Source organism: Protopterus annectens, chromosome 8.part0 (genome assembly GCF_019279795.1).
Source record: "Protopterus annectens isolate FY-2018-M chromosome 8.part0, PAN1.0, whole genome shotgun sequence".
Taxonomy (NCBI): Eukaryota; Metazoa; Chordata; order Ceratodontiformes; family Protopteridae; genus Protopterus; species Protopterus annectens.
In genome coordinates this window covers 221,836,424-221,863,350 of record NC_056741.1, presented here as the reverse complement: position 1 = coordinate 221,863,350, position 26,927 = coordinate 221,836,424, and the positions used below count along the sequence as shown (strand labels likewise).

General features: G+C 38.9%; 1 protein-coding gene across 1 annotated transcript in view; it reads left to right on the top strand.

Moving 5' to 3' along the window:
- LOC122808711 (CD209 antigen-like protein C) overlaps positions 1-26,927 on the top strand; it is a 464,731-nt gene that overhangs the window by 222,609 nt on the left and 215,195 nt on the right. Inside the window, exon 4 of the mRNA XM_044079699.1 lies at positions 25,099-25,250. Within this exon, the coding sequence (XP_043935634.1) occupies positions 25,099-25,250 (152 nt within the window). The remainder of the gene's footprint in view (positions 1-25,098; positions 25,251-26,927) is intronic.

The following is a 26,927-nucleotide window of genomic DNA, read 5'->3' as shown; positions in this document are numbered from 1 at the left end:
GGCCCACAGATCAAAAATGCTATGAAATAACTTGTTACTTTGTACTCCTGGATCAGTACACATTAATTTTATATTTCCTGTATAAAGTATTATCATTTCCAACCACTAAAGAGGTGCAGAGGGGAACAGCAGACACATATGTGTACTTATACTGTCACCATCTTGCCAACACCTGGGCCAGATGGGGCTCTTAACAAATTGTGCAGCGCTCATCTGAACTTTCTGCATTTGTTTTACACAAGGGTTTTTAGGATCATTTGGCAGGTATTGGTAAAATTCTCTTAAATGCTTTTTTTCTGGTTTATCCACCTAAAGAAAACAACGGGTTTGCTAGGAAATGGAAGTATTGAAATTTTATGAAAATAGATTACAAGCTGCAAATAAGCTTAATGATGGTTAAGCTAAAACAGTCTTGTAGACTGAATGCTTGTTTGGGAAAAGGGTAAAGTATTTTAGATGTTTATCATCTGCACATAGTTTCAATTGTGGTATTTTAAGCTCATTTTTATAATAAAATATTTAGTCATATCATCTGCAACTGCACTGCTTGGAGTTAGGATAGTTATTGTCACCCTTCTTATATTTAAGGTATCTGCCATACTGTATTATACTTCCAAAATGCTAAAGCAATATAGAACCTATCATCAGATACAGGGTCATTTGAAACAAAATCTCAGGAACAGAGAAAAATATTGAAATAAAACTAATTTCATGCACATGATCCTACCTTAAACTACAACATCAAATGCTGGGACAGGTGAAGTTAATCAACTCTGACCTCATAGATACACGTCACTAGTAGCATAAGAATGAACCAAAGGACACATAATTCAGCAAACTACTAAACAGAGTTCAAATTAGTTTTATCTCCATATGGAAGCATAAATCACAGCCAGACCTTAAATGAACCATTAATGTGGCTAGAGGTTTGATGACAACTAACATCAGTTGTGATTCAATAACCCTTACACCTGATACTTTGTTAAGCAGCAGTGTGAGTGCAGCTATTACCTAAAAATTAAAATAATTTATCCCTAAACAAAGCAAGAACAACATAGGCATTTAATGCTTTCTGGAATGCTTATCTAAATTCTAGCATTGAAAATATATCAGATAAAAAAAGATACTAATATAGGCTGCGGAGAAGGACTGGTGAGACAACTTCAGTTTATACTGGAATACAGAAGGAGTGTTCCGTAGGTTTAATAGTCCAACAAAGTATGATAAACACAATGACACATGAAAGTCCGTTAAGAAATCATTGTGAAAATACTGTTATTACCATATATGAAATACGGAAATATCATTGTGGCGAATAGGTGTATAATCCCACTTACGCTGCCAATTTATATGCGACATACAGGTGTTAAAGCTTTCTGGTCTGAATTATTGTTTCCAACTAATATGCAATGGATCAGGCTTTCTGCTGACACCAAATAATATACAAGTGTCAGCTGGCCTTAACAGCACAGGGTAAATGCGTAATGCTGCCTTGGATAATAGCCAGCTTCTGGCACTTCCATATAAGCTTTATAATGTACATATGTAGATCAGAATTAAACTCTCTGGATCCCCAGATTTCATCCACTTCTGACCATGCCCAGTGTCTCCCAGTACAATCTTACCAACAACTGAAACCTGAAGAAGATTGCCTTGTACACAAACCCACATTTCTAGGAGGGTTAAAGATACATTTTTAGTACCAGCACCCACGTCTCTGTCTTTGTAGTTGTTCTGCTACCAGCTAAACAACTAAAACACACACAAAAATTGCTGTTTACCCACACACTCAGGTCACTCCACAACAAGTACAAATATGACTCTGTCATTGTCCATGTTGGTGTGAATGACCTGAGCCATACCTCCCTGGACTATATCAAAAGAGGCATGGAAGAGCTCTCCGATCTTGTAGCCCAGGCAGGTATGACCCTAGCCCTGAGTAGCATCCTACCATCACCCAGAATGATACCACAGTACAAGGACAAAATGATTGACTTCAGCAATTGGCTAAGCTTCTGGTGTCATTCTAAGGGGATTCAGTATCTGTCTGCCTGGGATGACATGGTTGACAGACCATGATGCTTTGCCAGAGATGGCCTGTACCTGTCGCCCCTGGGATTCTGGATACTGGCTAAGGGTCTTGCCGCCCCTATAGTGCCTTTTTAGGGAAGGTTCAAATGACAAATTCACCACCGTAACAGGAACAGGCAAGCAAAAACTGAGGGTAATGTTACTCAATGCTAGAAGTCTAAATCTCATAATGCACTCACTCGAGGCACTCCTTAAAATGGAGAACATTGATATCTGTGCAGTGACTGAAACCTACTTCAAGACTCTAGACAGCACCCTCTACATTACCAGGCTATAGCTCATACCGCACTTTTTGGTCATCTAACCTAGACCAGAACACCAAAGGCAGAGGTGTGTCCATATTCATTAAGGATATCCACACCTCAGGGCTAGTTGAGCAGCATAATGCATCCAAGGTTATCCAAGTGCAACTAACTCTGGGCAAAACTGCAATCCAAATTGTAGCTTGCTACAGATCCCCCACCATGCCCCAGGATTCCCACTCCTATTTTCTTGCTATATTCAAAAACAGTATTCAACCAAACACACTAATAATGGGTGATTTCAACTATCCCACCATTAACCGGGAAAACTACTCATGTACCAACTGCTTCGCTCAATGCTTTCTGGAATTCATTAATTCCAATGCCATGGATCAACTTATACACATCCCCACCATGTGCAACAATATCCAAGACGTAGTCATTACCAACATGAGTGACCGGTGTTCCACACCTGAAGTCAACTCCTCATTGGTCAGATCCGACCATAATCTAATCACCCTAGATATATGCATCCCGCCACCACCCACCATTAAGGAAGCCATGGTAAACAATTTCTCCAAAGCCACCTTCATGCTTCTTAAGACAGAAGTGGCGAACTTCATGACTCCCATGCAGATGGACAATACAGTTATGAGTGCTGAATCCTACACAAATGCATTCTATAAGCACTTAAATGAGTGCATGGATCGTGCTATCCCAAACAGAACCAAGACGCTATCCTCCAAAAAAAGGAAGCCAGCCTGGTGGTCCCCTGCCATAAACAAACTCTGCAACAGAAGGAAGAAACTGTTGCAAAAGAGAGTAAAATCCCATGAGTGGAGGAGCTCCCTGGTCAACCTCTGTAAGAAGCTGAGATCGCTTATAAGACCCTCCAAAGCTAGCTATGAAAACAAAATCACCAAAGATTCTAAGGGCATCCACAAAGCATTCTATAGCTATGTCAAGAATCTCCATGGTAACACCCAGATCTGCTCTGAGTTACAGCACAATGGCACGAAAATTACAGAGCCAACTGATATTGCCAACATCCTGGCAGATAGGTTCAGTGCTAACATACTAATAAAGCACCATTTTCCTCTGAAACTGAATAAAGTTTTTTTACTTAAAGTAAAATTAAGTGATGCACTTTGTAACATAAAATATGCAAATGACTAGAAATTTGCTCATTGAAAATACAAAATAAATGTGTTTTAAACATATGGCATATAAACTAACTGAACAGTTTATCTGAATCTCTATCTACAGCTAAATATTTACTGATTGCATCTACTTTTATTTTGAATGTCCAAAGAGTAGTTGCAAATTGTAAATCTTCACAGCTCATAGAGTGCAACCTGTGCGCTGTCCAGGAATACAGTCCACCTGCACATTCCAGAATGTTAGACAGTAACTAACTACAATCTGAGGTCTTGCCTTTTTTTTTTTTTTTGAATGTTTCTTTATCTCAGAGGTGGTTGAGTCCACTAAGCTAGTGTCAGAATAAGGTAATGCATTTTTAAACTGAAAGCAACGCAAATGCGTACAAAGAAGAAAATTTTGTTTCAAATTCTAACAGTCCTGCTCCATTTCTATTGAAAGCACGTAGTCATGACAGTTTTCTTATTTTTTTACATTCTATACAGGTTTATACCATTTATTTATAGCAAAATCTATTTTGTGAAAAGTCTAATAACATTTATTTTAGCTCGATAAAGCTTCTTTGCAGGTGCAGAATAGGCTCAATTTTTTTTCATTTATTCCTCTAATGTATGTGTGCAATTGCTTAAGAAATCTCAAGTATAAACCCAAACCAAACCCTTATATGTAAACATTATACACATGTGCAAGCCCATGGAAAGCTTCTTAAAGGTATACATACATACTGACCTACATCCTCCATCTTTAGTGAATTGCCCACAATAAAATAACATCTGAAAAAGACATGCAATTATACAGACATTGAGGAATAAACACAATGTTCATGTACAAGTACCCCGTGCCTCTGGAACATGGTCTGGAAATGTGACCTGATCTGATGATATAGCAATTAGGACTGGGTTTAGCAACAGTGAAAGTCATTGGTGAACAATCTGTTTCAGGAGTTTGGGAAATCTTCTCAGGAACAGGGAAATTTGCTGGAATGTCCTTTGGAACTGGAACACTGGATAACTCACTCTTGAAATCTAGACTCTTTTCCACAGGCAAGACGCTGCAATACAGGCTCGGACACCAGTACTAAATGTTTCCATTTCTGCCTGAATTCTACTCTTTGTGATTCCACAATGTGCGATCTCAGCTCTGGACATACACTTTTTATGACTCCAGTCCAATCAAAACCTTTGGACATCTGCATCGTCACTATCTCCCCTTCTCGTAATGGATTGAGCTGTTTGCTGGACTTATCATAATAGAACTTCTCGGACAAATGCCTTTTCATAAGTTGAGCTCTCACTGCTTTGTTGTTCTGAGCACAGGGACCCAACAGATTGCTACTCAATGGTAATGTGGGTCTGGTTTCTTTCAACAAAAGCCTTTGTGCAGGTGAACCAAGATGTTTATGAGGAGGAATATTTCTGAGATTCAAGAGATTTAGAAAAACATCATTATTGTGTCATTTTGACTTCTCTAATAACTGTTTCACACTTTGAACTGCATGTTCTGCCAAACCGTTTGACTGTGGGTACCCAGGGCTACTCGTAACATAAATAAATTCCCACTCTTCAGCAAATCTCTTGAACTACTGGCTTGTAAACTGTGTACCATTGTCAGAAATAACTTTGTGCAGACTAGCGTGGACTGCAGAATGATGCTTCAACTTAGTAATGACAGTACTGGATGCTAAATTAGGAAGTAGGTCAATCTCAAATCAGTCTGAATAAGAGTCTACTAACACCAAGTAATGGTGACTATTCCATTTGAAAATGCTTGCAGCTACTGTCGACCAAGGTAGTTCAGGAATTTGGAATAGCTGAAGTGGTTCTTTCTGTTCTTGTGGCTTAGTACTATTATATACAGAACAAAATGAAAGTACTCTCTCAATATCCTTTGATATAGAAGGCCAAAATACTAGTCTTCTCACTCTTCTTTTAGTAGAATCAGTTCCTGAGTGGCCACGATACAAGATGGCAATATACTCTTGTTGTAAGGATTTTAGAACAATCACTTTTGGACCTTTCATGATGATAACATTGTCAAACAAAATCTCATCTCTGTAAGGAAAATATGGTTGCACGTCATGAGATAAACAAGATTGCTTTGATGGCCATCCTCGACTGATAAAGTGGTTGAGTTTCTGAAGAACTGGATCTGAGGCTGTGTGACTTCTAAGCTCACCAAGATATGTGGAAGAAAAATTTCTCACTTCCATGACTTCACAATCAAGTTTCTCATTTTCATGCTGTTCAGTGTATTTCTGGGTGATCTGGATAAAGTATCAGCAAGATAAAGAACTTTGCCATTTGTGTAGACAAAATTGAAATCATACTTTTGCAATTTTATTTTTATTTATTTTACATTTGTTTACCGGGATGGTCCGATTGGACACAGGTCCATTTTTAGCAGAGGCCCAGGGAGAAAAGCTCCACAGTAAGTACAATTAAACAATATGATTAACAATATGAAAGAAACAACAATATGAGAAAAAAAATAAAACAATATGAGAAAAATCAATATGAGACAAACATACAGTATAAGCTAAATTATACTGTTAGAAAAATATATAATAGTAATATGCATGCTTAGTGCATTCGAGGTTTAAAAGGGTTAATACATTTATTCTGTTCACACTGCATGAATCTGCACAGCTATTAGAAACCTAACAAGAGACATTTCATTTCTGCTAATGTCAGGAAACTTAACAAAGAGATATTTCATTTCTGCTTATACCATGAGAAAATATGCAGCTGCTAGAAGCTTTGATAAAGAAAACAATAGATGCTTGAAAGTATAAATCATAGTCAGCATTACTTGTACTAAAGCTAGAAATGTACCTTGAATCTAGACAAAATGTAACACATGTATTAGAACTGTACAATTGAAGAATTGAAAAGTTAAGGTGGGCTAAAATAAGCCCAAGGCCAGGTTGTTTTTCTCAAAATGTTTTTGCAAGACAGCAAATAATCCAACCATGTCAGCAATAAGTCTGGTAACAATTTCTGTGAAACATACAGAAAGTTGTGTCCAACTACGTCAGCAATATAATAGTAACATTTTCTGTGTGACATGAAGAGAACTGAATAAGAATAACATACTGATCATCGAAGAGCCAGACAAATCCTGTACCTACATGCTTTGTCTCCTTGCTGCAAGTAATAAAGGGTGCCTTGCTTGAACCTAACGTGCATTGGTCTTTGAAGTTTTTTCCTTTTACAGATTGGTCCTTTAGACCGGAACCCGCTCTTAACCTCGGATCAGACGGCCAGGTGGTTGAAACCGTCTGGGGAAGAAACCAAATCGTTTTTTCTTATATGGAAAGTCCTCTGACTGAATTGTCATTCAAAAGAGGCCAGCCACTTTCTGATCTGTGACTGAAGGACGGGTCTCCTCGAATCGGTGATTAATCACATAGACTCAGGTAAGGTGAATCTACTTTTTTTCTGTTTTCTGTTTTAGATCAGGGACTAGATGTGTATTGTTTTTTTCAGATTGTATTTTTGCAAGTCAGGGACAAAAAAGATTACTGTCTTGTCATAGAGCAGGAGAAACAGAATAAGTAGGCAGTCATTCTGAAGAGACTATAACAAAATCCGTGGTACCACGTTAAAAATTAAGAGAAGTTACGTAACGATCAAAGGGTAAAACAAAATGGGTAATAACTGCACAAAAAGACCCCAAAACCCACCGTTAATGGAAGACGCAAAATATATGCAGTCGCAGCGTGCCGACAATATTAGATATTATTCAAAATGGGTTAATAAATACGAATTCGATGGAAAATTAGAAAAATCCTCACTTATCAAACTTATCAAACAGCTCAAAAATGATTCAAAGGGTTGGGTAAAAAAGCAACGTCGATTAGGAATTCCTCAGGCACACAAGTGGCTGGGGGAAGTAAACTGTAGGGAACAAAAAAACAAAGATTCAAAAGCAATGTTTTTAGATAAGGAGGATAATAACTTAGTAATAGCATCAGCACCTCCACCTCCCTTACCAGAATATGAAGCAAGTGAACAGATTAGTGCACCCCCACTATATCCTGTGGTCACTGATGATAGAGATATTGTGAAATTAAAACTGACTAAAATTAGAGATCCCATCGGGACCAGGTCCCGAACAAAGGCAGGTAATTCAGAAGAAGGTATCGAGTTATGGCAAATAGTTAAGAATTCACAATCTATAGATGAAGAAGAAGAAATATGCCCACTTATAGAATTAACCAAGCCTCAGGAAGGTCAAGACAATCAGGACCCAACTATCTTAGTGTATAGACATTGGACTCCGGAAGATATCCGGAAAGCCACTGAGGAAATTCCCCATTAAAAGGTTAATTTCAGAAAATTCTCAGAAGATTTACAAGGAATGAGGTTGAGTTATAACCTAAACAGAGAAGAAATAGAAAAAGAAGTTAGGCAAATTGTAGGGCCAGATTGGTCCATGATTAGTGGGAACTGGAATCCCGTGACGCTGCACAAAGACCCCTCCCACATAGCAGCGCAGAATTAGACACCAGAGTTAAAGGTCTTACAGACCGCATCTCTGAAAAATGGAAACCTAGGGCAGACTGGACTTGCATTAATCAATGCATCCAACAAGAAGGCAAAACAATTGATCGGTATTATGCCAGATTGTTAGAATGTTTTAATAACCACTGTGGAATGCAGGTTCCTGCAGATCAAACACAAGATTCCCCATATGAACAGCAGTTAAAGAATGCATTTTTAAAAGGCAGTAGCATGCCTATAAGCAGTTTTATTACAAAACACATGGTAGACCATCGTACAAGCAGGTTATAATCATTACTTGAATATGCTAGGCATGCTGAAAGGCATTTTAATAGCAAAAAGAAAAAGAAAGCTCAAGTATTTTCTGTAGAAGATGGAGCAGAAGTTTATGTAGTACATTCTGGGAAAAAGGGCAAGAAAAACGCGCAGGGAAACAATCAATCTGATCAGCGATCAGAGGACTTTGAAGGGCGGAAAAAAGGGGAGAATGTTTTAAATGCGGTAAAAAGGGACATTTGACAAGGGATTGCAAGAAAAACAAGAAGGCAACAACGGAAGACAAAGAGGATGAGGACTGATTATATGGTAGTCAAGAAACACTAGAAGGGGCTAGCGAAGAAAGGACAAATGAGAATGTGACAGAGGGAGTAGAGGAAGTGCAGGAAGTTAGTGACAATGAAGAAAATGAAATATTAGACCTAGCTTTATTGAGCTTGGAGCTCTATTTAGCAGACACAAAACCAGAAGTTACACTCTTGGTAGAAGGGAAGGAGGTCAAACTTTTGTGTGACTCAGGGGCATCATGAACCCTGATACACCCCTCCAAACTGCCAGAAAACACAGAGTCACCTGATTACATACTGGTCAAAGCAGCTAATGGACAGCTGTATCGGGAGCCTCTCTCCCGTAACATTGCAATAACTGATCCAGTTTCAGGATTGACACAAAGAAGCAAAATTGTAGTTTCTGCAAAATGCCCAGTAAACCTCTTGGGCAGAGACCTCATGCAGCTATTTGGTATAGCAGTAGTCCCAACCATGCAGGGTATGGAAGCACAGTGACAAATTAACACCTTTGTAGTGCAATCGGAGGGTGAAATGTTTTATTGGTATAGCCAGGACCTGGTTACAACTGGTCCAGGGACTGTGACCAAAGAGTTAATGAACCTAGCCATCAGCAAGTTCCCATCCCTTGACAGTGATAAGCAACACCTGTTGCACTGTACCCTGTATTATTGCAACATACCAGGACCTGATAAGGAATATGAGCAAGAGTTATTTAAGAATCATGCAAACAGATTGATATTGCGTAACCTGTACTGGGATACAGAAGGGAACAGTGTAGCCAGCTGTTCATTGCCCCAGGACTTCTTTGCACTTTATAAATCTAATCGATTACCACATGTTAGCTTAACCAAAAACAGAAATATAGAATGAGCAGACCTAGGAGAAAAAGTCACAAGATGGGAGAAACAGACAGAACTAGAACTGTTAGAACAAGGAATACAAGTACAAAAGTTGAACTGGATGACTCAGACCAACCCAGCTGTGCACTTGCAGTCTAGCGAGGACAGCTGATTGACACTCCTATTAAAGCAGGAAGAGAATGCCTTACGAGACATACCAGAGACTCTCTGGTCAACAGGGAAATCAGATGTAGGACTCATTCGTACAGCGGGACCAGTTACTATCATGTCAAAGTCAGCATTCAGACCACGAAAAAGACAGTATCCCTTAAGAAAAGATGCAGAGGCAGGGATAAAGCCTATTATAGCAGCCTTACTTAAAGGAGGGATACTAGTAGAATCTCTTGATTCACCATGTAACACACCTTTATTTCCAGTTAAAAAGGCCAGTGGAGAATGGCGTATGGTCCAGGATTTACAAGCCGTAAATGATGCAGTAATACCAAGAGCACCCACGGTGCCAGACCCACACACCCTGTTGAATGATTTAAAACCTCAACAAAAATATTTTTCTGTGGTCGACATCAGCAATGCGTTCTTTTCGATACTGATACACCCTGAAAGCCAGTATTGGTTTGCATTTACATTTCAGGGGAAAAGGTATACATACACGCAACTACCACAGGGATATTGTGAAAGTCCAATGATATTCACACAAGAAATGGCAAGCAACTTGGCGGGATTCACCCCACCGAGAGGCAGTCAGATTTTACTTTATGTTGATGACATCTTGCTGGCGGCCCCCACCCAGCAGGATTGTAGAGAAGATACCATAGCACTTCTGAGATTTTTAGCCACTGAGAGACATAAGGTAAATAAAAATAAACTGCAGCTTTGGAAAAAATAGGTCAAATACCTAGGATATGTAATATCCAAGGAAGGTAGAACGTTAGATGAGGACAGAAAAATAGCAATTTTGCAAGCACCAAAACCAACTACCAAGAAGGAAATGATGTCCTTCCTGGGTACAACTAATTTTTGCCGGAGCTGGATTCCAAGCTATGCCTTGGAATCTGCACCTCTCACTGACCTTATATATAAGAAGCCTATGGCAGTGCAGGATTTGTTACAATGGACACCAGAGGCAGAATCTGCCTTCTGTAAACTAAAGCAGTTAATAGCGTCCTCATTAGTTCTGGGATTGCCAAACTACCATAAACATTTTTTCCAAACTGTAGATTGCAAGCAGGGTTACATGACATCAGTGTTAACACAACAGCATGGGGATAAGCAATGCCCCATTGCTTACTACTCATCACAACTAGACCCAGAGGCACGGTCCTTACCCCACTGTGTAGAAGCAGTAGTTGCAGCTGCAATGGCAGTACAGGCTTCAGCCTCAGTAGTCTTGTTCCACCCTCTCACTTTGAGAGTACCTCATGCAGTCACGATTATTTTACTACAAGAAAAGGTGGCATATCTTTCCCCTGCTAGGCATCTTTCCTGTATGACTATATTATTGAGCCAACCTCATATGATGATTGAACGATGCACGACTTTAAACCCTTCTACTCTGCTCCCGACCCCTGCAGACGGCACACTGCACTGCTGCCTGCAGGTAATTGGGCAAAAGACACTACCTAGAAAAGATCTCACGGATGCCCCCTTGGATGATGCTGATGGCTCGTGCAAAAGGGGTCCTGCAGGACAGAACCTAGTAGGATATGTAGTAGTCTCTGATACTGGGATTATAGAAGCAAAACCTTTACCACACAATTTATCTGCACAGGCAGCGGAATTGATTGCCCTGACATGGGCATGTACCTTAGCAAAAGGGTAAATGTGTAAACATTTTTAACTGATAGCCAGTACGCTTTTTCTACTGTACATGTTTTTGCGCAACAGTGGAAAAACTGGGGAATGATAACATCTACTGGCAAACCTATAAATCATGCGCAGTTTATTTTAGATCTTTTAAAATCTATTCAGTTACCTCAGAAAGTAGCCATTTGTAAATGCGCAGCTCACACCAAGCAACAAGATAGAATTTCAAAAGGTAATGCGAGAGCTGATACAGCTGCAAAACACGCAGCCACAGAAGTATTTCATTTAAATGAGGAATTACAACCCTCTGAAACTTTAGCTCTATATATGTTAAAAACAATGCAGACACTCACTACGCAAGCTGAAAAACAGCGATAGACAAAACGAGGAGCAAGCCTCGAAAAGGGGCTGTACATCTCTAGAGAGGGAAAACCAATACTACCCTCTAATTTGTTCCGCTATGCAGCATTGTTGAGCCATGGGCAGTGCCATGTCTCAACAGGGGGGGTGGTACAGCTTGTGAACCAGGTGTTCACAACGTATGGATTTACAAGCTACTCTAAAAAATTTTGTTTGATGTGTCAGATTTGTAACAAACATTATGCACAGGGGGCGATAAAGCCCAAACAAGGGAGTTTCCCCACACCACCATATCCATTTTGCACTATTTGTATGGATTTCATAGAATTGAACAAATGTGAAAATAAGAAGTATTGTCTTGTCATTATAGATATGTTTTCCAGATGGGTGGAAGCCTTTCCAACCAAAAATCCAGATGCAGCTATGGTGGCAAAAGTACTTGTCAAGGAAATCATTCCTAGGTCTGGTATTCCGGAAAGAATCTACAGTGACAATGGTACACACTTTGTAGATCAAACCATACAGCAGTTGAATAAGCATTTTGGTATTTCTTTAAAAAATCATTGTGCATATCATCCGCAATTTGCAGGGCTAGTTGAAAGGTATAATGGTATACTAAAAAACAAATTGAGAAAATTAATAGCTGAGACAGGAAAAACTTGGTTGTACTGTTTACCCCTGGCACTGTTGAGCATGAGAACTGTCCCTACAGCAAAAGGATTGACTCCTTTTGAAAAACTATTTGGAAGGGCTTATTATACACCCCAGTGGAAATTTCTCATGTCATCAGACCAGGAAGCTGATTTTACACTAGCTGAATATATGAAAAAGTTGTTGAGTTCTAAACATCTGTTGCAGTCAAATTCTGTTTCATATAGAAAACAAACCAAAACATCAGAAATGGCAGTGACACCAGGAGACTAGGTGTGGATCAAAATTATCAAGCGAAAAAATTGGGCTTCGCCAAGGTGGGAAGGTCCCTACCAGGTGCTTCTTTCGATACCCACTGCAGTCAAGATAGCAGAACGAGCTTCATGGATACACCTGACAGACTGCAAGCTGGTTAAGAACTTTGAGTTGGATAAAAATCTTACCTCTTCATCGGGGCCCTCAGCACAAAGTCTGGCTACAAAGGGGGGGTCAGATCAATAGGACTGATCCGTCTCAACCCCAGTGAAGAAACCGTCGGTGCTGAAGGTCCTATTAGGGCAGAGAGTAAGAGCACGTGTCCAAAGAAAAAATGACGGAATCCAGTAAGATCCAAATACACCTACTTGGAAGGGCCAGAGAAAACAGAAATGCAGAACAACCATTTCCACAAAAGTATTGCATAACCATCCTGTTGACTGTACTAGTGACAATAATCTTTTTGTTGTGGCCATTCCTTTTCTCAACCACACAAATTGAACTGAACAAGCGTGCAGAGTGGCACCCAAGCTTTAACACTTACCAGGCAATCAAATATGTGTATGCTGAAACCTTCAATGTTTCGAATTGCTGGATTTGCACAGCTTTACCAACAGCATATGGGGGGTTACTGTTAACTTCAGTTCCCTAGGAGCCAACAAGACCTGGGAAAACCTAATTCATGATACATCAGATGTCACATCACAAGATAAAGTAGCATTGCACTTGTCTGTTCGACAGAAGGGAACTGTGTGTTTTTATAAGAATGATACAGTGAAGATGGGTTGGAGCAATTGCAATGTGACTGTTCCCTATAGATGCTACACTAAACCTGATAACATCGGATCTTATTGCAACACAACCTATGATTCATTTGTTGAACTGATGCATAGGACAATTGGTGAAGTAAAACATAATGCTGACCTCTATAAGCAACTGTCCATAATTGACAAAAAAATATTTCATGCAGAGTTAGGGTATAGTAAAGTTACTACTAAAGTAGAAAATTGTTACTTTATATGTGGTAGAAAAGCATATAAATGGCTACCTGAGAATTGGTCTGGCAGTTGTTTTTTGGAGTACCTGGTTCCGGCCATATGACACACAGCAGTTTTACCTCAAGGGAAAATTCGGAATGTTCGAGAAATCAAGAAGCCTGTCAATCCAGTGGGGCAAATTGATGCATGCTGGAAAAATCATCATGCTGTGGGCAATGGACTGTCACACATGGACTTGAGTGATACTGTTATATCGTGGGCAGGTGTATTGCCAGCATATGGAGCAACTAAATCAATCTGGGAACTGAGAAAATTGTCTAAGCTTCTCTAAATAATGAGCAATGCAACCTTTTCTGCCTTAGAATTGGTGACTGATGAACTGACTGCCATGAGAACAGTGGTGCTTCAAAATCGCATGGCTCTTGACTTCACCCTAGCGGCGAGAGGAGGTACGTGCACTTTAATCCAGGAGGAGTGCTGTTTGTATATTCCTGACCACAACCATGAGATAGACAACCATCTTGAGGTGATTCAGCAGGTGTCAGCAATGACCAAACCAGGACCAAATCCATTGACGGACGTTTTCCAGAAATTGTTTGGGGGTTGGGGCAGCATCCTGATGAACATTCTGATTGCCATCTGTGTAGGATTAATCCTACTGGTGGTATGTGTGTGCTGCTGCATCCCCTGCATAAAAAAACTGATTAAAAATTTTATAGACATTTCAGTTTCAGAAACCTTATACCAAGATGCCGAACTTGAAGAATTGCTAAAAAACTGAAAATGTTTTCATGAGCTTAAACTAAATGACTCTCTTAACTGCAAATCCTGAGCAGGAAGAGGTTAGGGGAAGAAAAAAAATGTTTATGCTTATCTTGAAAATAGAATAAAAGTATTAAAAGGGGGGAAATGTTAGAAAAATATATAATAGTAATATGCATGCTTAGTGCATTTGAGGTTTAAAAGGGTTAATACATTTATTCTGTTCACACTGCATGAATCTGCACAGCTATTAGAAACTTAACAAGAGACATTTCATTTCTGCTAATGTCAGGAAACTTAACAAAGAGATATTTCATTTCTGCTTATACCATGAGAAAATATGCAGTTGCTAGAAGCTTTGATAAAGAAAACAATAGATGCTTGAAAGTATAAACCATAGTCAGCATTACTTGTACTAAAGCTAGAAATGTACCTTGAATCTAGACAAAATGTAACACATGTATTAGAACTGTACAATTGAAGAATTGAAAAGTTAAGGTGGGCTAAAATAAGCCCAAGGCCAGGTTGTTTTTCTCAAAATGTTTTTGCAAGACAGAAAATAATCCAACCATGTCAGCAATAAGTCTGGTAACAATTTCTGTGAAATGTACAGAAAGTTGTGTCCAACTACGTCAGCAATAGAATAGTAAAATTTTCTGTGTGACATGAAGAGAACTGTATAAGAATAACATACTGATCATCAAAGAGCCAGACAAATCCTGTACCTACATGCTTTGTATCCTTGCTGCAAGTAGTAAAGGGTGCCTTACTTGAACCTAACGTGCATTGGTCTTTGAAGTTTTTTCATTTTACAGATACAACAAGATATATATATATATATATATATATATATATATATATATATATATATATGCAGAAATAAACATAGTTAAACATACTCAATCATTCAATAAGTATTCAATTTCCATCAGCAGTAGAGGTTTTCAAACAGCTGTAAAAATATACACAGTATTTGTAATATTACAGTAGTTGTAATATAGAGTGAAAAGCAGAAGGGATTATGCAATGCAAGGGCATAGCCAGTTTTACATTAGGTGTGATCTAATTGAGATTTTAAAATGATATGAAGCAGTGGCAGAAGTCAGAACAAAATGGAGGTTATTCCAGTTTCTAGCTATGGTGTAAGAGAACAGTGATTTTCCTGCAGTATTGTTGACTCTTGAGATACAGAGAAGAGATTTGTTAGAAGAGTGGAAAGGACGACTAGTATTATAATCGGTGAGGAGTTGGCCTAGTGCTGGCGCTTTTTCAGGATATCTTACAACATTGTAAGCAGTGACTAGCTGGTAGAAGTTTAGCAGTTGGGGAAGTTCTAGCCATTGTAGTTCCCTTACAGCTTGGCAGTGGTGGGTGCTGAAGATGGAGTTGTTAGCGAACTTAGCAATTTTATTATAACATGACTCAAGTCTAGCAAGGTCACATTTTCTGAGTTGGGTAAAGATAGGTGCAGCATACAGTAGAGTGGACATTAGGTGAGTTTGGGCTAGGGTAATCCGTGCTTGTTTTGAGAGGAATTTCCTATGTCTATATAGTGTTCCCATTTTTTTATGGACCTTTTTGATAGTTTGTGAAATGTGAACATTGAAGCATAGGTTTTTATCAATTTCAATGCCTAGGAGTTTGGTGTGGTCAGAGGGAGAGATAATGGTGCTATTTTTGGAGGAGATCAAGAAGGATAGAGGGATAGACATGGTTTTGTTGGGGGTGAAGGGTAGCAATTTAGTTTTGTTAGGGTTTAGGAGAAGTTGGATCTGAGTGATCCATCTTTCCACAGAGGTTAATGATTGGTGAGTGAGTTGTAGAGTGGTCAGTGATGGAACAGAACAGATAAGAGTTTAATCGTCTGTGTATTGTACAAGTGAAGCATGCTGTGTGGTGGTATGGAGATTATTGGTAAATATGGAGAAAAGGAGTGAGCCTAATATTGAGTCTTGTGGAACACCTTTGGTAGTTGGGAGTAAGGAGGATAGTACACCCTGCCACTGGACAGACTGCTGCCTTTTAGATAGATAGCTTTTAAACCATGTTATAGTGGAAGGGGCAAAGGATAGGGAGGCCAGGGTGTCTAGTAGTAAGGAGTGTGAGACCATGTCAAATGCTTTGGAGAGGTCTAAAAATATTGCATATACAAAGTTGTTATTATTTCTGTGTTGTTTACTAGACTGGTAAAGGAGAGCAGAGTGGTTGTTGTGCTATGGTGTTGCCGGAAGCTGTGTTGTGTGGGTGAGAGGAGATTGCGTAAGTTTAGGAAGTGCATCACTTGAGAATGTATACATTTTTTGAGTATTTTAGATAAGGGCGATATAATGGCAATGGGGCGATAGTTTGAGTATTCATATGAATTTCTACCTTTATGAAGTGAAATAATATATGATACCCTCCACAGTTGTGGGATATATGCTTCTTGTATGGAGCAGTTGATAAGAATAGAAATAAGATAAGGATTCAGCAATTATTTTTAGGAAGTTAGCTGGTAGGTTGTCAGCGGCAAGGGTGGTAGGTTTCAGTTTTTGGAGGAATTTCTTAATTGTGGAGGCAGGAATGGGTGAGAGGGTAAAGGATGGGCTATTGTCAGGGAATTTGGTTGGGTTATATGTAGTGTTGTTTTTGGTTAGTTATGAGGATAAAGTTAAGATAGATTCTGTGAAACGGTGATTAATTTGAGAGGCTATTTCCTTATTGTCGTTGGTAGAGTTGGGAGCAGGAGTGGTAGTTTTGCCTGGTTTTAGGAGAGAGTTGATGGCATGCCAAAAACTTTTGGGGATCTTTTGAGTGTCTGTTTTGAGTATTGAGGACATAATTCTCTGGTTTGTCTCATCCTGATTTCTAAGTTGTAAGTAGTTTAGTTTGGCTAGGCTAGTATTATCCTTCTTCCAGATTTTCCAAGCCTTGTCTCTAGACTTTAGTAGGGCTCTAGATTCCCTATTTGGCAATGGTGCATAGTTTGCTTTGGCTCTGATTTTCCTAATGGGTGTGACTCTATCAAGGACATTGATGAGAATGCTGTTAAAATAGTCAATAGCCTGGTCTAAACCTAGGGTTTGCAGTGGTATCCAGTTTCTATGTTTTAGAATACTGCTGAATTCTTGTAACTCTAGATTGCAATCATCTCTAACTTGTCTAAAGACAATGGGTTCGGCTATGTTGGTACTTTTCCACAGGAGGAAAGGGGGGAGATGGTCACTAAAACCATCTGTAAGGCAGCCTGTCTAGTAGTTTTGTTTGGGGCAGTTGACTAAAGTCCAATCTAGAATGGATTGTTTGTGGGGTTTTTTTTATTATTTTGTGGGTTCTTGGATAAGTTGGTAAAAACTGAAAAGATTAATATGATTAGTGGGGTTGTTAGAGGTGCAGGCTGACCAGTCAGTATTCAGGTCACCTAGTAAGATAGTTTCTTGAGGGAGGTTATCTGTGGCCCATTGTAAGATTTCTTCAATGATGGGAGAGTTATTACGTGGGTGAATGTAACAGCAGAGGATATTGATACATTTTGTGTCATTTATGTTTAGGTTTGAAGCTAAGGTTACAGCATTATGAAATTTAGGTATGGGGGTTTGTAGAAGTTTGGTATTGAGTGTATTTTTAAAGAGAACAGCAACCCCACCTTCTTTCCTCCCTACTCCATCCAGCCTTAGGATGTTATATCCTGGTGGTAAGATTTCTTCGTTTTGGGTGCTAGGTTTTAGCCACATCTCAGTAATAGTTAGTATGCCAGGGGAGTAGCGTGCTATAAATGCATGTAGGTCAGGAAGCTTATTAGACATACTTCTGATGTTGATATTAAGAATCAGAAGGTCAGAGATTTGCCTGAATGAGAGTAGAGAGTTATGTGGGCCTGGGTTAAGATGTATATCTCCTGATATAAGTAGATGTTTTGTGATAAGCAGTATATGTTTAATTGTGTGCAGTATGTCTATGTTGAATCAAAGTGATATTTTTCTAGTGTAAGATGTTATGTGGGACTTATACAGGTATAGTATTAAGCTGTCTTTAAATAATGTAGAAGAGATAGGGATGTATATGTGTGAGCATGTGTTTGTGTAGGGTCTTTATCATATAATCGAAAGTTGACAATGTCAAACGCTCTAATGAGCAAAAATGCCAGAACTCGAACTCCTTATATGTAGTCCAACTCTGAGATCGCACTACAGTGAGGAAAGGGCAAATATTCCAGTCTTCACTGTACTGCAATCTCAATAACAGAACTTCGAATTCTGGCATTTTCTCTCTTTAGAGCAGTCGACATTGTCAACTTTCAAATATATAATATGGACCCTTTGTATGAGTATGCGTTGTATGGAATGATGGGTTTTCTAGTGATGTGTTAGTATATATCAATGTGATGTTGGTTAGGCGTGTGAGGGCTAGGAAGAGAAATCCTAAGATGCATGGTATTTTCTGAGGGAGTGATTGTTAGGTGTTGGTAGTCTTGGGGTTCAAGTATGGAGGTATGCGTGAAGGCATGGTAGGCAGGCAATATGTATTTGTTAAGGTAGAGAGCTGGATGGGGGTGCGGACTGAGTAAATGATGAAAGTTCTTTGATTGGAGCAGGGTGTGGTCAGGTAATAAGAGGTTGGAATAAATGTACTGGTACTGGCGGTGGGTGGGAATTTGAGGCAGAGTAGGGGAGCAGAGTGAGCCGAGTGCAGTGAGCCGAAAGGAGTGGGGCTACAGAACCAATCTATATGGCTGGTCAGGACAGTAAAAGGAGATGATTTCAAGTAACTATACTGCCAATTTCCCGGACATATTCTTTTCTATCAGAGGTTATATTTAGTTGAAAAAAAACTGGACGATTTTAGAGGTGGCCTAGAGGGAATATTGCCAGTGCTGCGGTCCCCTGGGTGATCCACTATACAATCAAGCCCAACAGTTTAACAGGTTATTAGAGATAAAAATATTATTAGCCTTGTTTCTTTAATATTTTTAACAAAGCAGGGTTTAGAATGCTAGAGAATACAGTTTATGCCATGATCAGCTGTCCCTAGTATTGCAAGCCTTTCATAGGGGGTGGGCTGGGCTAAGTGGAAATGTTTGAAAGCTCCTAAGAAGGAGAAAGGAGAGAAATATGGAGGCAATGTTAGCAGAGTATAACAGCTACTGTAAAGACTTACATAAATTGCCCAGATTACAGTTGCTTAAATTAACAGAACTAACCATCTACACAGCATACAATGAGATTAATCTACAAGATAACAGTTGTAAAATACTAGTGTGAAAACTACAAATATTTGCTGTTCTAGCAGTAAAATGTGTAGTGCTAAGAGTGCAACAATATTAAATAGGGAAAAGTCCTAAGCGAAGACTTATCAATGCCGCAAATGTCAGGGCTCAATGTTTGTTCCGCCAGTGTGTCTAATTTCTCCCTAGTAACTTTTATAATTAAGCCATGAGTCTCTGTGCACACTTGAGGGGGGTGTAGATTTCACAGCATTTCTAACAGAACACTACTTTAGATAATTAGGCCATGCTTCCCTGTGCACACAGCGATAGATAATTAGACCAGGCTTCTCTGTGCACACTTGTGAGTGGATGTAAGGTACTAGCATTTCTGTAATACAAATTAAATGCTTCTCTAGGCTACAGAGTTAGCCTACAGTGTTAGACCAGACTAGTACCATTTCTATTACACTGGTAATTAAGCCACGCTTCACAGTGCATGTTTATGAGTGGGAGTAAGATAATTATGCTTTAATTATGCTTTCCTAAGCTGCGCAGGCAGAATACACCAACACATGTTTCCTTGGACAAGGTACAATAATGTTCCTTATTCTCAATGTACAGCGATACTTATATCATGCTGTTCCTATATACTGTTTTGCTCAGGAAACAATTTAACAGTAAACCCGGTACAATAATGTTCTCTATTTTCAATGCACAAAGATACTTATATCCTGCTGTTCCTATTACACTGTTTTATTTAGGAAACAATTTAAAAAGTAAACGCTTCAGTTACTCATGTACATACATCAGCTTTCTGCTATTCCCATACACTGTTCTGATCAAAGAACTAAAACATTTCAGTTACACATGTACTTAAATCAGCTTCCTAGGTAAAATACCTTGCTAGGCGACAGGACTATATATTTCTAATTACAAAACGCAACCCCGTAAAGTGAAATCATTTACAGTTTAGACAAGTTAAAAAATAAGTAGGATTCCCTTACCACTGCAGATGAGTTCTGTGAGCAATAGCATTTAAACCTGAAAAAAGGGGTGAATTTTCAGAGGATATAATACCTCGCTTCCATGGCCAGGTAGCTAGGGGTAACAGTATCCTGACTGGTTGGCTGCGGTGTGTGCTGCTACGTAGCCACACAGCAGTACTTGAGACTACAGCACCAATCTATATCACTGGTCAGGACAGTAATAGGAGATGATTTTAAGTGAGTATACTGCCAATTTCCTGGAAATATTCTTTTCTATCAGAGGTTATATTTAGTTGAAAAAAAAGCTGGAGGATTTTAGGGGTGGCCTAGCAGGAATATTGTCAGTGCTGTGGTCCCCCGGGTGGTCCACTATACAATCAAGCCCAACAGTTTAACAGGTTATCATAGATAAAAAAATATTATTTGTTTCTTTAATGTTTTTAACAAATCAGGGTTTAGAATGCTGGAGAATACAGTTTATGCCACAATCAGCTGTCCCTAGTGTTGCAAGCCTTTAATAGGGGGTGGGCTGGGTTAAGTGGAAATGTTTGAAGGCTCTTTGTTTCTTCAATGTTTTTAACAAAGCAGGGTTTTGAATGCTGGAGAATACAGTTTATGCCACAATCAGCTGTCCCTAGTGCTGCAAGCCTTTCATAGGGGGTGGGCTGGGTTAAGTGGAAATATTTAAAAGCTCCTCCACTGACGTGTTCCGTGAGCACTAGTATCAGTATCATGCATTATAATCTGGCTTCAGCTGTATGCACAGGCTTTCTCAAAATAGTGACTAGAGATTGATGATCTGTTTCAATTTGAATTGGGCAGCCATAAATATAATCATGGAACTATGAACATGCTGACACAATTGTCAAGAGTTCTTTCTCTATCTGGGCATACTGCATCTCAGTTTGGGTCAGAGTTCTGGATGCATAGGCTACTGGTCTACTCTCTTAAAGAATGACTGCACCAAGATCAAATTTTGAAGCATCACAAGAAAGAGTTACTGGTTTGTAAACATCATGGTATCTGAGAGTTGGTGGACTAGCAATTCTGTGTTTTAGGACATCAAATGCTCTTTGGTGTTGTTCTAACCAGGACCAAGATACATCTTTGTGTGTCAACTTTGAGCAGTGCTGAAAGTTGGCTCAAGTCTGAAATGAACTTACCTAGGTAGTTAACCATGCTAAGAAAATGTTGTGGGGCTTGAACATTATCTGAAGCTGGCATCTCAAGAATTGTTGTTTGCTTGGAAGGATATGGTCATAAGCCTGAATTAGTAAACAAATGACCAACATAAGTAACTTCTCGTAGCCTGAATTTGCACTTCAGGATTCAACTTAAGATTCACTTCACATGCTCTTTCCAGAACCTTCTTGTGGTTTCTGTCATGCTCAGCTTCACAATTACCTCCTACTAGAATATGATATACTATAATAGAACATGGATAGCCAGAAAAAAAATTGTTCCATCACATGCTAAAAGACTTTACTTGCAGAATTTATCCTAAGTGGCATTCTCAAAAATCTGTACTTGCCAAAGGAGTACTGAAAGGGGTTAGCAATGAAGATTCTCGGTCAAGTAAAATTTGCCAAAATGAACTCTTTGCATCCAAATCAGAAAAAAATAATGGCATTTGGCATAAGAGAAGCAACTTCTTTGACTGTACACACTGGATGATGAGGTCCCGTCAGCACTTTGTTCAAATCTGTTGGATAAATACATATTCTGATATCATTTGAACTTTTCTTATGAGCTACTACCATGGAGGATATCCATTCAATTAGTTCTTCAACTGAACAAATCACACCTTGCTGCACCATTTTATCTAGCTCAGTTTTGACTCTGTTCTGCATAGCTACTGGCACTTTCCGGGCTGGTCTGACAACTGGGCTGACTTCAAGGTCTAACTTCATAGAGGACACAACAGGGAGTTTGCCTAGTTTGTCCTGGAAAATATCAGCATAGGTAGTGAAAACAGACCGCATGAAATTAGAACAGTGGTCTTTCAAGTTTACATGGTGGACTTCCTTATTAAATGAAAGCAGTCCCATTTTCAAACTGTCTCTAAGGCCTAATAATGACTCTACGTGCCTTTTGACTACATAAAATTGCAAGTCATAGCTGTTCCCAGAAGAGTAACATGAAAGCACTACTGAACCTTCAGTTTGAATTTCTTCAGCACCATAAGCAACAAGCTTTGCACACTTTGCCAAATCAAGCTTCTCACCAGCACATAACCTGTGTCAACTTTGAGCTCTGTGGGTCTTCCATTTATCTGAACAGTAAAACAATTCTTCATTCTTTGCCCATAAATCTACTGCATTAACTGTTTCATTAAGCATAGACACACCATCAACATAAAAATTAGGGTCACAGCTTTCTAATTCATCAACATGTCTCTTTTGAATGTTCTCTTTTAATAAAAGAATGTGCCTCTTTTTATTTAGAAAATCTTTGGAAATTATCGCACTTTTTACATTTGTGGCATTGCTAACCAAAAGCTAAGCACTTAACTCTTTTACATACATGGTTACCACCACAATTACGACAGTTGACTATGAGGCTAGGTGAGGGAGCATGCTTTGAGTTTGCTGACTCACCCTTGTACTTCACTGAGACTGTGCATGCTCAGAAATTTGCTAGAAAGCTACAGGGTTTACCAGGGAGTGTTGCAGGACTCACAGTTGCTGCCATGTGCTTGGGCCTGTTTTCTTTTAACCACGTGTTGCATACTATCAACATTAACACTAGAAGATAGTGAAAGCATGCCTTTCTCATTTGTAAGCATATCTGTGTGTTTTTCTGTGAGCTCATATACCTGACAAATTACAATAGCCTTATTCAAAGTTAAATCACTGTCACGAAGCAAAATATTTCTCACAGCATTATCTTTAATACCACACATGTCTGTCTTTTATCAGCTCATCCATTAAATCACTAAATCTGCACATTTTAGCTTTATTTCTCAAGGCATTTATATATGCTGCAAAAGTTTTACCAATCTTTTGATCCTTTGAGTAAAATAAGTGCCTTTCCATTGTAATATTCGTATGGCGGTTACACATTTCACTAAATGTATGTTTTAAGCATTTGGAGTCTTCTCTTGTTTCAGCTAGTACCACTATATGATGGTTTTCCCCCTCTTCTGCAAACACAGCAGGTGCATACACAGATGAACTCTCTATTTCTATGTCTTCTGAACCAGCTAAATTAAGCAGAATAAATGCCTTTGTACGTGCATTTTTATCAGAAAATCCAGCTTGTATGAAAATATTGTATTCTTGCTCAGACACGCTCCAATTCTCTGCGATATTATTATCAAATACAAGTGGACCAGGTTTTTGAAATTCTTTAGCCATGCCAACAAAGTATGCTTAAAGACACAACAAATATGGCCCTTTTAGTTATGCACGGACATGCACATACACCAAGTACTTGTAATAATATTCAAATGCACAATAAACTCTTCAAAATACTGTACTTTGCAAAATATGCTTTGAAATGGCTGTATTTTGCAAAATAGCTGAACTGTAATACTGCACAAACTTGTGTACACTTTGTATACTTCAGATATCGCAAATTGCTGTAATTAATGTGAAAAAGTAGCACACAGGGAACAAAAATGCAGTTGTTTTCCTTATTTTATGCATTTTATGCAATTTAGACATATTTCAAACATTTTTGTAACTATTTTGAATGCTTTTATCAATATGTCACAATTTCAGACATTTCGTTTAACCAGAAATTTGTTTTGAGCATTCTGAGTGCTTTGTTTTATATTCTTCAAGTAAGAAATCATTTAAGCAAGTTTTAGCACCTGGAATTAATTTCTGACCTGTTTTGTGAGTAGTACGTGCAGTAGGGATGATCCATTCCTCTATGTTCCTCCAACATTAACTGAGTGCCCCTCGGTCTTGATTCTGTATCCCACTTCTGACACAATTTTCCTCATCGTATGTTATGATTCAAGACGAACAGATGGGGTATGCTTTGTTATATAGAAACACATCAGGATGAATAACAACATAAAATATAAACAAACAGATTAACTGATAGACGATTATATACATGCATGCTTATATGTCAACAGCTCTCTAGAAAGTAGCAGTGTGGCTTGCACGTGCTCAGTATTTATACACATGTGCAAGCCCATGGAAAGCTTCTTAAAGGTATACAAACATGAAGGAAAACTGTCTCTTTCAGATAATAGGAACTTTTTTCTTTATTTTACTTTCTTTTAGGCAACCAGAATTCAAACATGGTGATATAAAGAACACGTGCTAGCATTACATTTGTGAAGCTATTTTGTCAAATTATTCCTTGTTTATTATAAGTTATTCTGCTGCTTCATGGATGCTTTTGATAGTTACATTTTTACCACTAGTAAACTAGTAGCCCTGTGGTTCTACTTGTGTCAGTTTTCACTGATTATGTCTGGCCTGACAAAACATCACTACATACAAAATATAATGCCTGTTATGTTTTTGTCTAAAATGCTTTATAACAAAAATAGAATATGGATATTATGTTGATGGTATTGGCCCTTATTGAGAGCCACCACAAAAGTATCTACTGTAGGTATTACTAAAACTACAAGAAATATGAAAAAACAGTATCGTTAAATATCATACTGAAATGTTTATAAAGAAGTTACTAACCATATTCGTTTTTTTTTTCAACAGGAAGTCAGTGTACAAGCTGTCAGGTTGGCTGGTGGTTATATTCTGGAAGCTGTTACTACCTTTCAAATGATAAGCTGACATGGGATGATAGCAGAAAGAACTGCTCTAATTCTCAATCAGATTTAGTGGTTGTCAACAATAATGATGAAAAGGTAAAGTGAACACTTTAAAGTTTACAGTCTTTAGCCAAGACATTTCTGAAAACATAATCCAAACTGCTGGTACAATCGCAAGGTATATGTCAGTACTACTACTTCTTTAAAGTTAGAGAAGAAGTTTTAATTACAGGAACATGTGCAAGGTGGCTGGGCTGAAAAGTAAGGTAGCTGCAACTCCTAATTAAATGGAAAGACTGCAATTCATTTGTCTAACCCTTAGCCAGTGGTGGAGTCCAGAGGTACTATGCCAAGAACAGGCTACCAAATTACATTAAAGCAAGTACGAGTTTAGATATTTTTAAGAACAGCCTGGACACTTATTATGGGAACAAGTGTTTTGGTATATTGGCAGGCTAGAAGGGCATTAATGCCCGTGCTTGAATTATTTGTATGTATGTATGTTTGTATGTAAGTTCAAAATATAATGACAAGACCATGCTGTGACAAGTGTAATAAGCATTGAGATGCATAAATCCCACTTGGACATTATCACACATCTACACTGAAAGGTTAAAAGAAAAAAGTCTTTGCAGCTGGCTAAAATGAAGGTCCCCTGATTAATCACAGTCAGATATTCATAGGAACACTGAAAGTTTGGCATTTAATACATATCTCTAGCATGAGCTCCAAAATGGCACACCTCCCCAGGTAGGATGAGAAACACCTTAAAAAGGGTTGTAATGGCATTGCCCAGCAGAAACAAATTAAGGAAAATTTATTTTGAGAAGTGGTTAGGAAATCTTATGCCAAACTTGGTTCCACCTCAGGAAGAAGATCTTGAATGATCAAGAGAATAAACATGTTTTATTTCATTGTGACACCTGCTGTTATCCAATTCAGGACTACGGAACCATAGGCAGTAAAGGAGGGGGGTAAGAAGTTGGAGGAGATGGGAAGAGGTCCGTGTACTATGCTTGATTTGGGCTTCTGGCATGATTGATTGAGGTATGAGGGTAACTAGTGTGGGGGATGTAAGGAGTATGGTGAGGTGACAGTGAGAGGTGGGGGAGTTCAGGAGGATGCTATGGAAACCCTGATGATGATAATGGCTCAAAAGGAGGGGCAAATAGTGAAGATGTGGATTTGAGCCAAAGCAGTCAGATAAGTGAAAGTTGAAGGGGAGGGACACAGAGTGAAAAACAGAGGGAAAAGCAGGAAAGTGGCACCTATTATGAAGACAAAACAGAGGAGGAAGAATCACTGTGGTGAGGTGGACAGTGAACTGTAGGGGAAGTAAGAGAAGGGGCAACCAGAAAAGAACAACAGAGTGGAAGGCATCCAGTGAGAGTAAAGGGGATGGGAAGAAACGTAGATATAGTAAAGTGTAGAAGGCACCTGGAAAACCATTAGTGGGGAACATGAGGGATGATGCAACTGGAATGGAAAAGCTGCATGCTGGACTAGCAACATAAGATAAAAATGAGTCAGAAGAGAAAAAGAGTGATTATAAGGACACCGAAAAGGGCTTCAATAAGAAACCCAATCAACACGATAGCTAAGAGTTTTGGTAAGAGAAGTAAAGGTATGTGGTTTGATACCATACACCTCTGTTTGCCTACTGTGTCACTCACGTAAGTCCCAACAAGGCAGTGCTCTTGGGATGCCCCTGAAAAGGGATGCTTTGTGCAGTGGGCTCACCTAGTTAAATAGATTAAAAAAAGAAATTGTAGA